Genomic DNA, 17,439 nt, shown 5'->3' with positions numbered 1-17,439 from the left:
AACAAGTCTCAATAAATTTTTTAAAATTAAAATCATATCAAGTATTTTCTCAGACCACAATAGAATAAAATGAGAAATCAATACCAAGAGGAACTTTGGAAACTATACAAATACATGGACATTAAACCACATGGTCCTGAATGACCATTGGGTCAATGAACAAATTAGGATAGAAGGCCAGGCATGGTGGCTCACACCTGTCATCCTAGCACTTTGGGTGGCTGAGGCGGGTGGATCACCTGATGTCAGAAGTTCGAGACCAGCCTGGCCAGCATGGTGAAACCCTGTCTCTGTGAATAATACAAAAAAATTAGCTGGGCGTGGTGGCGGGCACCTGTAATCCCAGCTACTTGGGAGGCTGAGGCAGGAGAACCGCTTGAACCTGGGAGGTGGAGGTTACAGTTAGCCGAGTTTACACCATTGAACTTCAGCCTGGGAGACAAGAGCAAAACTCCATCTCAAAAAAAAAAAAAAAAAAAAAAAAAAAAGAAAAAGAAAAGAAATTAAGATGGAAATTTAAAAAATTCTAAAAACAAATGAAAATGGAAACACAAACAAAACCTGTGGGATTCAGCAAAGGCAGTGCTAAGAGGAAAGTTTACAGCAATAAATGCTTACATTAAAAAAGTAGAAAGATTACAAATTAACAATCCAACAATGGACCTGAAGGAGCTAGAAAAGCAACAACAAACCAAACCCCAAATTAGCAGAAGAAAAGAAATAATAAAGATCAGAGCAGAAAGTAGAGACTTAAAGAAATACAAAGGATCAATGAGATGAAAAATTGGTTCTTTGAAAAGATATACAGAATTGATAAGCTACTAGCTAGACTAACCAAGAAGACAGAAGACCCATATGAACAAAATCAGAATTGAAAAAGGAGACATTACAACTGACATCACAGAAATATTAAAGATCTTCAGAGACTGTTATAAACAACTAGATAAAATTGGAAAATCTAGAGGAAGTGGATAAATTCCTGGAAACATACAACCTACCAAGACTGAATCAGAAAAAAATAGAAAACCTGAGCAGACCAATAATTAATAGCAAGATTGAATCAGCAATTAAAAGTCTCTCAAAGAAGAAAAGCCCAGGACTGGAGGGTTTAACAGCTGAATTCTACTAAACATACAAAGAAGAACTAATACCGATCCTCCTGAAACTGTTCAAACAAGTCAAAGAGGAAGGAATTTTCCCTAATTATATGAGGTCAGCATTACCCTAATACCAAAACCAGACAGATACACCACAACACCAACACAAAGAAAATTATAGGTCAATATCCCTAATGAACATAGATACAAAATCATAGATAGATACAAAAACCCTCAACAAAATACTAGCAAACCAAATCCAACAGCACATCGAAAAATACTACATCAAAATCAAGTGGGATTTATAGTAGAGATGCAAAGATGTTTCAATACAAATAAATAAGCATGATGATACATATTATCAATATAATGTAGAACAAAAACCATATGATCATCTTAATAGATGCAGAAAAAGCGTTTGATAAAATTTAACATTCTTTTAAGATAAAAACATACAACACACTAGGCATAGACGGAACATACCTCGAATTCAAATGAGCCATATGTGACAAACCCATAGCTAACATGCTGAATGAGGAAAAGTGGAAAGCACAAGGTGTGATTTCACCAAAGAACTCTTAGATTTGATAAACGAATTCAGTACAGTTTCAGGCTACAAAATTAATATGCAAAAATCAGTAGCATTTCTTTACATCAATAATGATCTAGCCAACAAAGAAATCAAGAAGGCAATCTCATTTAGAAATTTTTGCTACCAAAAAGAATTTAGGATTGAATTTAACCAAGGAGGCGAAAGATCTTTACAAGGAAAACTACAAAATACTGTTGAGAGAAATTCAAAACAACTCAAATGGAAAAACACCCTATGCTCATGGATTGGAAGGAATATCAACATCATTAAAATGACCATATTGTTCAAAGTAATCTGCAGATTAAATGCAATCCCTAACAAAATATCAACATCATTCTTCACAGAATTTGAAAAAAAAATCCTAAAATTCATATGGACCAACCCCCCCTCCCAAAAAAAGCCCAAATAGCCAAAGAAATCCTGAGCACAAAGAACAAATACTCTTGGATTAAAGAGACTTTAGTAATTAATAGATTAGTAATACTTGCTACTAGAGATGTTTTTGTCAGGTTTGTCAAATATCAGATGGTTATAGGTGAAAATCAAATCAAAACCACAATGAGATACTATCTCGCACCAGTCAAAATGGCTATTATTAAAAAGTCAAAAAGCAACAGATGCTGGCAAGGTTGCGAAGAAAAAGGAATGCTTTTAACACTGTTGGTGTGAGTGTAAATTAGTTCAACCATTGTGGAAGACTGTGTGGCAATTCCTCAAAAACCTAGAGGCAGAAATACCATTCAACCCAGCAATCTCATTACTGGGTATATACCCAAAGGAATAGAAATCGTTCTCTATAAAGACACATGCATGTGTATGTTCATTGCAGTAGTATTCACAATAGCAAAGATATGAAATCAAACTAAATGCCCATCAATGATAGACTGGATAAAGAAAATGTGGTACACATATACCATGGAATATTTTACAGCCATAAAAAGGAATGAGATCATGTCCTTTGCAGGGACATGAATGGAACTGGAGGTTGTTATCCTTAGCAAACTAAAGTAGGAACAGAAAACCAAATACAGCATGTTTTCACTTATAAGTAGGATCTAAATAATGAGAACATATAGACACATGGCAGGAGGCGGGGGGAATAACACACACTGGGCCCTGTTGGAGGGCGGGGGTGGGAGGAGGGAGAGGATCAGGAAGAATAGCTAATGGGTGCTGGGCTTAATTCCTGGGTGATAGGATGATCTGTGTAGCTGACTACGATGGCACACATTTACCTGTGTAACAAACCTGCACATCTTGCACATGTACCCCTGAACTTAAAAGTTGAAAAAGTTTTAAAAAAAGAAAAACATTAGGGAGTAGCTGCCTATGGGAGTGAGGAGAATGGGAATAAAAATTGGGGAAAGAGGAGAAAATACAAATAAAACCAGAAGACCTTGCATGGACTGATGATGATAGTGTTCCAAGAACCGAGAGGTATGACTGAGTCAACGCTGTACACTGGAAGTCTGAAAGAAGGAAAGAACTGAAAATGAAAGAGAAAATAAAGGCCATGAGTAGAGCTAGGAAGCTTCGTTATAGACAGGAGAATGGGCCCCACATCCAGAGCAAAGTAAGCCGACCAGAGAGACAATGCGTCTGCCTAGGCTCTAGTTCCCATTACAACCAGCTCACTGTCATCACGGTTCCTGGGCTCCAGAGAGATTCCATTATAGGTCCCACCTTGGTCCTTACAATAACCCCTCTGGTTCTCTGAGGCACCTCAGTGTGACTGCTCCTCACATAGTCCAGCAGCCTAGCAGTTCTCTTTGCCTCCTGCCCAGTAGTGGACAGAACTCAGCACTTGGAACTCAGGAACACTTACAAAAAGCATTAGGGGCAAGATAGGTTGTGTGGAGGATCCTGTAGGGGAGATAGAGGACAGTTTTACATCACAAACACAGGAATACAGCCATCCTGCGGCTCCAGCTGGACCACCAAATGAATCATTTCCTCTGCTTTTCCTTCAGGCAGCTCTCACTCCTCACCCTGAGGTCTTAGCCACTCCCAAATTTCTTTTGGCTTCTAAATTTCTCTTTCCTTTCTTATGCAGAACAATTTATTAATATAAGCACACAGCCTCCAAATGTGCATATACACACTTTAAAATTATCTGGACCACTCTAAAATTAGAAGTACCAGAGACTTGGAAATACAGTGTGCTTATGGTTCATCGGTTCTTTTTTTTTCTTTTTTTTCTGTTTAATACGGAACCAAAAATGCCCTGTCTGTCTAAAACATGAATTCAATGGGTAGCAAATGAAACAAAGCCCCATTGGGATGTGTCTGTTTTAGAAGTCTGAGTGTGGTGGAAATGTGACTGCACTGAGCTCCAGGACAGGTGGATTCTACTTCAGCAGGTCACAAAGATCAGCTGTGAAAATTGTTAGACAAGTTCATTTAACTGTGTGCCAGTTTTCTCAACCACCAAATGAGAAAAACAAAATAGGTCTTATGTATTTCACAGGGTTGTTGTAAGGTTCAAATGAAGATATAATTAAAACAAACGTTTTTAACTTTATAGCCTTGTGTAATGTTTGACCAGTGTTATAATTAGCATGTGTTGCACATGGTTTTTCTTTTGGAGGGGTTGCAAAGAATATTTATGGCATAATCTAATTTATGTAAAAAAAAAGAGAAAGCAATATATATGTATTCAAAACTTGCAGGATATACAAAAAATTGATATCAATGATTAACTATGGGAAGTGGCAAGGGGAAGTGTTGAGTGGGTGGGGAAAGAGGTTTTTATCTATACACTTTGAAAATGTTCGAATTTTCTTAACCATGAGCATATACAACTTTTATAATAAGCACTGGGCAATACTGCTACCACTACCACTACTACTACTGCTGGGTTGGACTACCAAGCCACTTGGGTCAGACAAGGATGGCTCTGCTCACCACACTGGGGGGCAGAAGAAACCCCACATTGTCTGGTTTCTTTTATACCAAGAACCTCTATTTGCCCAACAGTCAAGTTAGGGTTAATTATTCACATCACAATGACTCATGTTACAATTTTTAAATAAAATTCACATATGGGCCAAACTCTTTGAATGCCTTTAAAACATCTGAGCCATGCTTTAGGAGCAGGGCTTATGCAATAATGAAGATGTTCTTTGTTTTGTTTGTTTGTTTATTTCTTGGAGATGGAGTCTCACTCTGTCACCCAGGCTGGAGTGCAGTGGCGCAATCTCAGCTCACTACAACCTCTGCCTCCCGGGTTCAAGTGATTCCCCTGCCTCAGCCTCCCAAGTAGCTGGTCTGCCACCAAACCCAGCTAATTTTTGTATATTTAGTAGAGATGGAGTTTCACCATGTTGGCCAGGCTGGTCTCAAACACCTGACCTCAGGTGACCCACCTGCCTCGGCCTACTGGCGTGAGCCACTGCACTGAGCCTGTTTTTTGTTTTTTGTTTTTTTTTTTTGAGATGGAGTCTCACTCTGTCACTCGGGCTAGAATGCAGTGGCTTGATCTTAGCTCACTGCAACCTCCGCCTCCCTGGTTTAAGTGATTCTCCTGCCTCAGCCTCCTGAGCAGCTGGGATTACAGGCGCCCGCCATCTCGCCCAGCTAACTTTTATATTTTTAATAGAGACAGAGTTTCACCATGCTGTCCAGGCTGGTCTTAAACTCCTGACCTTAAGTGATCCACCTGCCTCAGCCTCCCAAAGTGTTGGGATTACTGGCGCAAGCCACCGTGCCGACCCTAAAGTGTTCTTGTACACAGGGAACCTGGATTGGAGTTGAAGGCAGATTTTTTTCAGAGGTTGGGGTGAAAGGGTGAGAATGTGAGTGTTCAACTTGACAGGAGAAAGGGTAGGGGTGGGAGGAACCATCACTTGCATAGGGATTCATACTTCGCTTTTTAAAGTTATTTTAACCTCTGGTCTGTTTCTGTGTCCAAATAATAACTGCAATAATAACAAATATTTGAGAGGTTAGTTAGACCTGAGCAAAAGCCTCATTTTATTAAACAGTGGGGCCTGGTGATTGTCCCACTGTCTGTCATCAGGGGTGTCCTGACTAAAAGAAGGGACAGGATTGTGTCTTGGTCACAGAGGGATCAGCACCCTTCCTCTCTGCATCTACTCCCTCGAGCCATCTCGGCCCTAAATTGCCAGCACAGGCAGATTCCACTAGATTTAAGCCTTTCTCCAGTCCCATCAGCGCTAATTGGACACATGGAATCCAGAGGTCTGTGAGTCACACTTTCTTAGGACATTCTCTACAAGTCCAGAGAAATGGCCAGAAGGGAAGGGAAAGGAAGGGGCCTTGGGGTCCACCCAGGGCTGATGAAAAGGCCGTAAGCCCTACAAAGGTGGAGGCATCTTCAGGTGTGTGTCAAAGTACGAAGTTAACTGTATAAATTAGTGCAAGTCCAGCAAAACCCTGGTTTTTCCCACGATGATTATTTTGAAACAGTTTAAACATTTTATTTTAGATGTCTTTTTCTTTTTTTTCTCCGAAAGCCCGCTGACTCCTAGGTTGGCTGTTGCCCTAGGCACAGCCAAAGCCCCCTGTGGTTCTGCACTCAGAGGTGCAGAGAAGGCCGGAATGTCACAGGGAGGCTCAGGACGTCAGGGAGCTGAGGGCCTAAGATAAATAAAGTAAAAACAACTGCTGTTCGAGACTCAAGTCCCCTGTCCTCTCGCCTTACGCGGGCACAGGGAGCTCCCGGGCCGCACGCTGGCCAGGGGCGGAGCTGGATCCCGGAGAGCCGCCGTCTCTGCTTCGCCGCCCTTCGCGCGCCACGCTTCAGCCTTTCAGCGTAAGGCAGGAACCTTTTTTCCAGACGGCAAAGAAAGGGAAGACTTTGCCGGAGAAAGAGGCAGTAAAGGTGAAGATGGGCTCCTGGGTCTGGGCGTTGTGGAGGGTCACCCGCCCCGCCTCGTAGTCCAGGGTGATGCCCACGCCGCGCGGGATCTCGCTCAGCGGCAGGTCGGTGCCCGGAGAGGTGCTGGCCCAGCACTGCTGGTGCGAGATGATCACGGCCCAGACGCCGTCCTTGGCGCTGAGGCCCATCTCCCCCTTCCTCCTCACCCCCTCCCCGGCCACCCCCACCGTGCAGCCGCCGCCGTCGCCCAGCTGCAGGTCAACCTGCCAGTGGTGGCGCCCGGAGGAGAAGCCCGGGAAGCCCAGAACCGCCGGGAGGCCGTCGAAGCGCAGAGGGCTGTCTGGCAGGTTCTTCTTCTGCCGGGTGTACCTCACTGACTTCCTGTCTTCCGAGAGAACTAGGCTCCGGCTGGCGGTCTGAGGGTCCAGAGTGATGACCCCTAGAGGGAGGAGAGCGCAGACATCAACAAAAGGCGGCAACCACAGATGTTCCTAGAGCAGGCAATGCGCGTGGGAGGCAGAAGGAGTACTGGACTTGGGCAGCCTGCCATTGGGCCACTTCTCTGAACCGCCCTTCTACCTAATCAGCAAGTGGTGCTGTAAGGATTTGCTTCTCATAGTGCAGCGGGAGGGACCAGCAGCATCCCCATCGCCTGGGAGTCTGTTAGAAATGCAGAATATTGGGCCCCATCCCACCCTACTAAATCAGAATCTGCATTTTAACAGGATGCCTAGGAGACCTTTCTGTGTATTAATTTTGAAAAGCACTTATCTATACCAGAGTGAGGTGATGCTTATGGAAACAACTTCTAAATTAAGCACCAATTTAAAAATAAATGTGATTTTTTAAAAATTGCACATTATTTGTTCAAATCAATAAAGAGTCCAGCACAATGCTGCTCAAAAAACTAGGGCTTGATAAGCATTTTTCAACGAGTAATATCTATACAAGTAGATGACATTAACTGAGCACTTACTATGAGTCAGGTAATATACTAAGCTCTTTGCATGTATTAATTTATTTTGTCCTCGCAGCTACTTATGGGACAGGTACAGTACTTTTATTTTCATTTTACTGATGAAGAAAATATTGTGGGACAGAGGCTTAATAACTTGCCCAGTGTCTCAGAGCTAGCAAGAACTGGAATCGAGAACTCAAGCAATCAAGCTCCAGAATTCATGCATTTTATTGCTCTGTTTGCGGCCATGGATTGAATGGGTGAATGGAAGAATGGTTCCCCAAATCCCAAGCTGTTTACCTGAATCTATTTCCAGATGATGCGCCAAGTTTTCTGAGGGAAGCAGAAATAGAAAGAGAGATCTGTGACTTATTACTTCTTATAGGCACCCCCAGGGTCAAGGTGTCTTGAGTACAATGTGAAGATGAGGACAGAAGCCTCGGCTTCTGCTGTGGTGTAGTGGAGGAGAAGTGGTCCTCACCCTCCTGGAGTCTCAGTCCCGCACCTGTCCTTAGGGAGTGGAGGAGATGCTCTGGGAATGGTGCCCCTGAATAAATTGAGATCACTAAGGGAAGGCTCTGGGGAAGGAAGATGTCTTGAGCCAGGTTTGGAGGGCAGAGAAGGATGGAGATGGGTGGAAGGCAGGAGGGCAGCTAACGGGACTGGGGAAAACTGCGGCCCCTTCCCCTTTACCTGAGAACACCCTCATCATCTCTGGGAGGGTGAGTATTTTCCTGTGGAAATCACGGATCTTCTTGACAAGGTCAGGAGAAATGGCCTCAGGACTCACAAAAGTCTTCATCTCACACCTACAGACAGGTTTGGTAACCAGTTAGGTCCAAATTCCAAAAACAAATGTTCGGGTGAGACCAAGTGAGGCTAAAATCAGACTAAAGAATGATCTTGGCATCTGTGGTGAATAATCAGATTGAGTATCATTTCTTTACTTTTGCTGGAAATATGTAGTTACTAAAGTAGTAGGCATTTCAGTTAAACCTAAGAGGAACAAACGATAATTACTTCTCAAGAATTGGAGGTAAGCCCCTTTAGGAGAATGTTTGGTTCTGCAAGGGCTGAGGGACAGAGATCATTACCCCTTTTGGCCTCTAGAGGGCAACAGGGTACCATTTGAAAACAGCCTTAAACTACCCTTGTGTGTGCCGCTATTTGTAAAGGAAAAGAGGCTAGAAGGGAAGAAAAAAAAAGGATAAACGAAAATACATATTGCAATGAAAAAAAACTGATTCTGGTCCCAGCTCAGTCCTCATTAGACACTTGCTGCATTACCTTGAAGACTCTTCACCCCCCGGGTCTCAGTTTCTTCATCAGACTGGAAGACCTCCAAGCCCTTCTAGATCTAAACCTCTAATGCTCTTTGAAAAGCATGTTTGGAGACACTTCCTGATTCCTAGACCCTGGGTTTATCCTCCCTGCACGTGAATAGGCACAAAGCACGTGACAAGTGCTCCCTAGTCACTACACCCCTCCTCATCTCAGTGCAGACTGCTAATGCTTATAGCAGACAGGGAAGGAAAGGGCCATGCATTTACAATGCCTCTGGCTCCTGGTGGCTGTTCTTTTACAGTAGCATTAGAAAATTCTGAAGGAAACCAGAGATGTGTGTAAAAACTGAATGAATGAAAGAACAGGCTGGTGTTCCCAGTTTCCATGCTTATCATAGTCTACAGAAAGTATTCCCCTTTTAAATTACATTTTAAGTGGTGTTAGATACTGACTCAAGTACTAATAATTTCATAGATTAAATAAATGTCCCCGGATCAACCTAAAAACATGATTATTATTTATAGCTTTACTTCTAGAGGAAAAAAATGTGTCCCCAATACCAACCAATCAATTTAAAAATGAACCTTCAGAACGCAAATCTTTAGTGAGTTTGGACTGTTTGTGCACGGTTGAATGAGACTGTGTCTGCCAGAGTGCCTTTGCTTTCCTGGCAAAATGGGTGGCAGTAAGTGCCCCTGCCCCTTCCCCTTCAGTCTTGATGTTGAGTAAAATGAGGCAGGACTGGGGAGTGGGCCCTACCTGCTCTGGTTGACTCTGACGTCCTACAAAAGAAAGACAAGAACATACATTTAGGTTCCATAAGTCCTTCCTGTCAAGGATTCTGTACATCCCTTTTCCCTTAATATATGAGCTCAAAACTCTCTTGCAGAGAATTGTCCTGTTTAATTACCTACTCATTAGATTGTTCTTTCCCATCATGTTTTCTTACTAATTTGGGTTTCTGTAGTCAGTTCATTTGTGCTGGTTTCCCTGTTTCAGCCTTACTGTGGGGGTGGGTTGTGTCTGCAATGATTAGGAAGTGGTAGAGAGCAGGGGCCTGCCTTCAGTTATCAGCTGGACCTGATGTAAGCCAGGATCACATATTCATAACCACAGCAGACACTAGTTATTGAGTTCTTTCTGTGTACCAGGAGCCATGCCAAGCATTTTATATGGATTGTTTCTTATAATTCTGCAACAACTTTATGAGGGAGGTGCTATTGTTGTTCCCATGTTTAGAGAGGTTAAGAGACTCACTCAAGTCACACAATTGGAAGAGCCAACATTCAAATCCAAGACTGTCTGACCCTAAAGCCCTTAACATGACCACAGTGTATGACTTGGGCAAGTCTCCAGCCCCTCTGGGTCTGCACCCCCTTAACCTCTCTCCACTTCCCTTTCCTGCCTCTCTCCAGCCCACAGCATGGTGCCCACCCCCTTCCCCGTGGAGTCCCTCTCCTATCCCACAAAGTGGTGAGGTGTCTCTCACTTGTAGAAGCTCACTTGCTGGCTGCTGACATTTCTCCTCCAGCTCCTTGACCTGGGCTCCAAGCCGGGTGACTTCCTCAGAGACCTTTGTGATATATTCATCCCTCTCCTTCCAAATCTGCTGCTCCAGCTCCCTCAGCCTGGCCAGCAGGAGACACCGCTGTTGCTCCAGCTCCTGCTGCAGCCTCTCAAAAGCTGTTTCCACCTGATGCTTCTTGCTTTCAATCTGAGTCTGCAAGGGATAAAAGGCAGACATGGTTAGGAAGGGGCTCAGAGATAGCTTCCAGGATGATCATCTATATACTTATTATTGATTAACAAGGATAGGGAGTAACTGGTTCCAAGACTCATTCCATTTACTAATATGCCTAGAAGTAGATAGGTCTCAGGATGAACTTACCAATGATGAGGGCTATGTTACTGTCTTAGCTAGAGATTCTAATAATGCTACATTATGCTCTCAGAATGATGTTGAACTTTTCAAAAATATTTCCACAACTACAATACCATTGTAACCCTACTATCCTTCTTAGAGTTAGGTTGGGAAGACTGTAGTCATTTCTTAGAGACAAAAGGAAGTTGTGATTGGAGTCAACACAACTTAGTGAGAGAGTGTGTAATTTTGGTTTTAGCCATGGAAATCACCAACTACAGGGCATACTTTGATGAGAGCTGAGGGGTGGTGGAGAGGTTGTTTTGTCCCCACACTGTCTCCTTGGTCAAGGTACCAGAAATCCCCACACTGCGATTCCTCCATAACTTTATAGCATGAAAAAAGAGGCAGTAGGGAGCCAGATGTAGCCACACCGTTAGCCTACTGTCCTCAAGGTCAGCCTGTGGTCCGGACTAGAATCCCAACACTAATATATACTTTCTGACCCCAAGCTTCCCATCTGAAGGTGGTGTGTTCAGGCAGACAGACTAGGATGGAAAGAACAATGAATTAAGGGTCAAGAGATCCAGGTTCATCATGAACTTGGGCTTTGCTATGTGGCCTTGGGAGCATTGCTTTTCTGGACCTAAGTTTTCTGCTCTGTAAAATGTGATATACAAGATGGATCTTGGATTGCAAGACATCAGAACCACTTCTAGTGCTCATGGTCTGAGACCCTAAATGGCTTTGTGCTGCCACAGGAAGGTGAATGAGAACAGTTTGTCAGTTCTTTTCAGCCAGAAAACAGATACCAGCCAACAGGTTTCCCCAGAGTCTCTTAAGAAAACCTTCAAAGGAAAAGGTAGCCAGTGACGTGGCCTGTACCAGCAGCACTTGAAGCTTCTGGTCTTCTCGACACTTTACGTCCTCAATCTCATCTCTCTCCATGCTCAGAGCTTCCAATCGACTCCTGAGACGATCCTGTGGGGAGAAGAATGGGTGGATAGAGGTGACTGAATTAATAATTCAACTCACAATTATTAACTATCACATCCTGGGCACACTGTTGAGTGCTGAAGGATTCAAAGGTGGAAAAGGCCCAGTACTTGTCCCTAAAGAGATCACTATCTCAGGGAGAAGTCAATGTCAAATGATTAAAATACAGATGGATAAATGCAATAGTCCAGGGGTATACAAAGTGAGATGGGAACACAGACGTCAGCTCTGCCTGTAGGCCTAAGGGAAGGTTTGGAAAGCAGAAAACATTTACAGTATGCCTTGAAAGGTAAATTTCCAGTTGAATAGAGAGGGAGAGAAAAGGACTTAGTGCCCACAGATGTGAAGGACTTCTTCAAGGAGAACTACAAACCACTGCTCAAGGAAATCAGAGAGGACACAAACAAATGGAAAAACATTCCATGCTCATGGATAGGAAGAATCAAATATTGTGAAAATGGCCATAGTGCCCAAAGTAATTTATAGATTCAATGTTATCCCCATCAAGCTACCATTGACTTTCTTCACAGAATTAGAAAAAACTACTTTATATTTCATATGGAACCAAAAAAGAGCCCACATAGCTGAGACAATCTTAAGCAAAAAGAACAAAGCCGGAGGCATCATGCTACCTGACTTCAAACTATATTACAAGGCTACAGTAACCAAAACAGCATGGTACTGGTATCAAAACAGATATATAGAACAGAACAAGGGCCTCAGAAATAACACCACACATCTACAACCATCTGATCTTTGATAAACCTGACAGAAACAAGAAATGGGGAAAAGATTCCCTATTTAATAAATGGTGCTGGGAAAACTGGCTAGCCATATGCAGAAAACCGAAACTGGTCCCCTTCCTTACACCTGATATAAAAATTAACTCAAGATGGATTAAAGACTTAAATGTAAGACCTAAAACCATAAAAACCCTAGAAGAAAATCTAGGCAATACCATTCAGGACATAGGCATGGGCAAAGACTTCATGACTAAAACACCAAAAGCAATGGCAACAAAAGCCACAATTGACAAATGGGATCTAATTAAATGAAAGAGCTTCTGCACAGCAAAAGAAACTATCATCAGAGTGAACAGGCAACCTACAGAATGAGAGAAAAATTTTGCAATCTATCCATCTGACAAATGGCTAATATCCAAAATCTACAAAGAACTTAAACAAATTGACAAGAAAAAAACAAACAACCCCATCAAAAAGTAGGTGAAGGATATTAACAGACACTTCTCAAAAGAAGACATTTATGCAGCCAACAAACATATGAAAAGAAGCTTATCATCACTGGTCATTAGAGAAATGCAAATCAAAACCACAATGAGATACCATCTCACGCCAGTTAGAATGGTGATCATTAAAAAGTCAGGAAATAACAGATGCTGGAGATGATGTGGAGAAATAGGAATGTTTTTACACTGTTGGTGGGAGTGTAAATTAGTTCAACCATTCTGGAAGACAGTGTGGTGATTCCTCAAGAATCTAGAACCAGAAATACCATTTGATCTGGCAAACCCATTACTGGGTATATACCCAAAGGATTATAAATTATTCTGCTATAAAGACACATGCACACATATGTTTATTGCAGCACTGTTCACAATAGCAAAGACTTGGAACCAACCCAAATGCCCATCAATGATAGACTGGATAAAGAAAATATGGCACATATACACCATGGAATACTATGCAGGCATACAAGAGGATGAGTTCATGTCCTTTGCAGGGATATGGATGAAGCTGGAAACCATCATTCTCAGCAAACTAACACAAGAACAGAAAACCAAACACTGCATGTTCTTACTCATAAGTGGGAGTTGAACAATGAGAACACATGGACACAGGGAGGGGAACATCACACACCGGGGCCTGTGAGGGGATGGGGGGGTTAGAGGAGGGATAGCATTTGGAGAAATACCTAATATAGATGACGGGTTGATGGGTGCAGCAAACCACCATGTCATGTGTATACCTATGTAACAAACCTGCACGTTCTGCACACGTATCCCAGAACTTAAAGTATAATTAAAAAAAAAGAAAAGGACTTAATGCCCCTGAATTGTATACTTAAAAAGAGAGAGAGGTGGGAGGAGGGGAGAAGAGTATTCTAGGAGGAAGAGACTATGTGCAAAAAGTATTGGAAGCAGGAATGAATAAGACAACTCAGGAAAAAACAGCAAGCGCAGCTCAGTCTGGCCAGACACATGGTGCCTTGAGGAGGCTGGCTGAGCAATGAGGCCGGACAGGGAGGAAGGATCCCGACTGCAAAGGGCCTTGAATGTCTTGCTAAAGACGTTGGACTTTCTTTGGGCACTAAGAATACATGGGAGGATTTTGCGCAGATGAGTGACTTTGTGTTTTAGGAGGATCTGTCTCCCAGCAGATTGGAAGGTGACTGGAAAGGGTGAGAATGGAGACAGGGAATGCCATGGAGACTGCAAAGTCTGGACAAGAGATAGGGAGAACCTGGCTGTGAGGATAAGGCAGAATTAAAGATTTGGGAGATGTTTCTAAGGAAACAACTTCCAGACCTGGTGACTGGATGACAAGAGAGAGATCTGAGGGCTGACAGGAAAGTGCCCCAAGGCCAGATGGGGAATTCTCACAATTCTGGACTACTGCAACCCTCCCTTTCTCAAGAAGAGCAGTGCTAGCAGGTTCCCCTTCCCAGCTCCTCCCTCCCCTCTGCGCCCTGGCAGTCAGGGCCCTATAAATCCCATTTCCAGTCTGGATCCTGGGAGAACAAGTTTACCCTGCCCATAATCTGCAGAAGATCCCACTCTGCACTGGAGCTTTCTTTCCATAGTGAGTGAAGCCAAGGCTACAGTTCTTTGCACTCCATTTCTGTGGAGTCTGAGAGCTGGAGATGAAGTTCCCCCCAGACCAGGAACTACCATACATCCAAGTGGAGCCCTATCTGCCTTCAGTCTGGGAATGCCTCGAAAGTCCCTGTAACCTTAGGGTTCCCTGATGTGGAAGCCTTTCATCCAGATCCCCACCGGATTTCCTCCCCTCATAACAGGACATCATCCTGCCCCAAACAGGCCCTAGGTAAAGCCACACTTCTTACCCGGTAGGGCTCAATGGCCTCGTCCAGGAACCCCACGGTGTGAGCCTGGTGCGTGGGACCCTCTCTGCAGAACACACAGAGGAACTCGGCGTCGTTCTCGCAGAAGAAGTAGATCTTCTCGCCGTGCTCCTCGCAGTAAGTCTCTCCCAGCGGGCCCAGGGGCACAGGGGCCATGTGAGTCTCTGTCTGCTCCTCCTCTTGGCAGAGCGGGCAGAGCAGGATCTTGCCCGAGGACTGGGCCCCCATCTGGGAGAGCGCGGGGAGGCAGAGCCGGCAGAAGGTGTGTCCACAGGGAACGGTCACCGCATCCTCCAGCGGCCCCGCACAGAGGGTACAGGCGGGCAGCTCATGGACCACCTTCAGGGAGGGGGTTGCGGGCATCACGGTGCCTTCCCCAGCCCGTCCACTCCGGCCTCCTTCTCAGCCCACGCGAATTCCCTTTCCCTGAAATCGAGTCACACTTATATGAATCGCAGAGGGAAAGGGCTGCAAGGCTGAGAGAGAGAAAGAGACAGAGAGAGAGAGAAAGAGAGAGAGAGAGGCAGGAATGCCAGCACAGGGAAGCCACCTGGCTCCGCCTCTTGTGTTCCCTAGAACCCTGGCCACCACCTATCAGCGGAGTGGGTCCAAATTCCAGGGCGTCTCGAATTACCCAGAATTTCCCAGTGGCGGCCAAGTAAGCCAGTTCTTTACTCCTGGCTCCTTCTGGTCCCTAGGGTGGAGAACAGAGCACACCATGAGGTCACAGGGGGATGGGTTTCCTGGAATCTGTAGACCACAGTGGCTGGGGAGAACTGGGGAGCGGGCACTTCCTGTCAGATTGAGCAGGTGGGGGCCATAAACTTCTGGCTCTGAGGCGTGCCCACAGCATCAAAGTCCAGGCTGGAGTGAGAGGTGTGGACTTCGGGAGATTCTGCGGGAAGTGTGTGGGCGGGACGCTGTTTCAACACTGCAGGTAGGGTGTAAGGCTTGCTCATCGGGTCCTCTCTTCTGCTCCCCTTTCCTCCCTCACCACATCTGCCCATGGTGGCCCCTCCTACGGTCCCAAATCCCCCACCACCTGGCACAACAGTCCCCTTTGGGGTTCGGGTAACACTTGACTATTTTATTTATTTATTTATTTATTTATTTATTTATTTTTACTGTAGCGGGGAGAAGGCAAGAAACCATAATGCAAATGATTTATGTTGATACACATTAGAAAACGATTAGTCAGAAAAACAGTTTCAACCACATTTATCTAGGGTTTAGTATTTTTATATTACTACATTCAATTTTAATAACCCTCTAGGCAAACATTATTACCTTCATTTTACAGAGAAAGAAATGTAAACTGACTTTCCAAATGTAAAGCGACTTTCCAAAGGTCACAAAGGCTAGAAAGTATCATGTCAGGGACGATTCCAGTCTCCTGGCTTAAAGCCCTATGCTCCTCCCACACCTCACGCCAAGACCAAGATCAGCAGCCACGGTCCTTCACCCATGCACACATCTGTGGATAAAAGCAGGCCTTCCCCCATTCTCCCACTGGGTGATCAGCCTAGCCCCTTGTGGTTGCTCCCTTTTTACTCTAATCACTTTATTACCTCCCCTTCCCATCCAGTCTCTGCTCTTCCTGCCACGAGTGAAGTCCAGGAACTAGTTTGTCCAATACAGGAGCCACCAGCCACATGTGTCTACTGAGCACTGAAGTGTGGCTGGTCTGAATGGCGGCATGCTGTATATGTAAAATACACACCGGATTTCTTTTTTTCTTTTTCTTTTTTTTTTTTTTTTTGAGACGGAGTCTCTCTCTGTCGCCCAGGATGGAGTGCAGTAGCGCGATCTCGGCTCACTGCAAGCTCCTCCTCCCGGGTTCACACCATTCTCCTGCCTCAGCCTCCCGAGTGGCTGGGACTACAGGCTCCAGCCACCACGCCAGGCTAATTTTTTTGTATTTTTAGTAGAGATGGGATTTCACCGTGTTAACCAGGATGGTCTAGATCTCCTGACCTTGTGATCCGCCCGCCTAGGCCTCCCAAAGTGCTGGGATTACAGGCGTGAGCCATCGCGCCTGGCCAACACACCGAATTTCAAAGGCTTTTCACAAATTAAAAAATGTAAAATATCTTATTAATAACCTTTTAAATGGATCACATATTGAAATGATAATATTTTGGAAATATAGGACTAAATAAAATAACATCATTAAAATTACTTTCACCTGTTTAGACTATTTTTATATGGCCACTAGGAAATTTTAAATTGCATATGTGGCTCACATTACGTTTATGTTGAATAGCATTGCTCGGAAGACATAGATCTGACAGCAAATTATTTATGGTCACTCGCCTTCTTACTTGTGTGCCTTGGGCAAGCTGAATAACCTGGCTGGGCCTCAGCTTTCTCATTTATGAAATGGAGATCCTAATAGCACTGATGTTACAGAGCAGACACAGAAATAAGATCATACTTTTTAAAAATTTTTTTATTTTTATTTTTTATTTTATTATTATTACACTTTAAGTTTTAGGGTACATGTGCACAATGTGCAGGTTAGTTACGTATGTATACATGTGCCATGCTGGTGTGCTGCACCCATTAACTCATCATTTAGCATTAGGTATAACTCCTAAAGCTATCCCTCCCCCCTCCCCCCACCCCACAACAGTCCCCAGAGTGTGATGTTCCCCTTCCTGTGTCCATGTGTTCTCATTGTTCAATTCCCACCTATGAGTGAGAATATGT

At 44.1% G+C, this 17,439-nt stretch overlaps 1 protein-coding gene across 1 annotated transcript; it reads right to left on the bottom strand.

Annotated features, from left to right (window-relative positions):
• Positions 1-6,072: 6,072 nt before the first annotated feature.
• On the bottom strand, positions 6,073-15,241 carry TRIM15 (tripartite motif containing 15). Its single transcript, XM_002809094.5, has 7 exons — positions 14,713-15,241; positions 11,518-11,613; positions 10,261-10,491; positions 9,531-9,553; positions 8,181-8,296; positions 7,788-7,820; positions 6,073-6,968 (listed from the first exon to the last, which is right to left on the bottom strand). Exons 1-7 carry the CDS (start codon positions 15,091-15,093, stop codon positions 6,451-6,453), a joined length of 1,398 nt encoding a protein of 465 aa, XP_002809140.1. The 5' UTR covers positions 15,094-15,241; the 3' UTR covers positions 6,073-6,450.
• Between the last annotated feature and the right edge of the window lie 2,198 nt (positions 15,242-17,439).

This window comes from Pongo abelii, chromosome 5 (assembly GCF_028885655.2).
Source record: "Pongo abelii isolate AG06213 chromosome 5, NHGRI_mPonAbe1-v2.0_pri, whole genome shotgun sequence".
NCBI lineage: Eukaryota > Metazoa > Chordata > Mammalia > Primates > Hominidae > Pongo > Pongo abelii.
The sequence above is the reverse complement of the archived record's forward strand: the minus strand, read 5'-3'. Positions and strand labels throughout refer to the sequence as shown.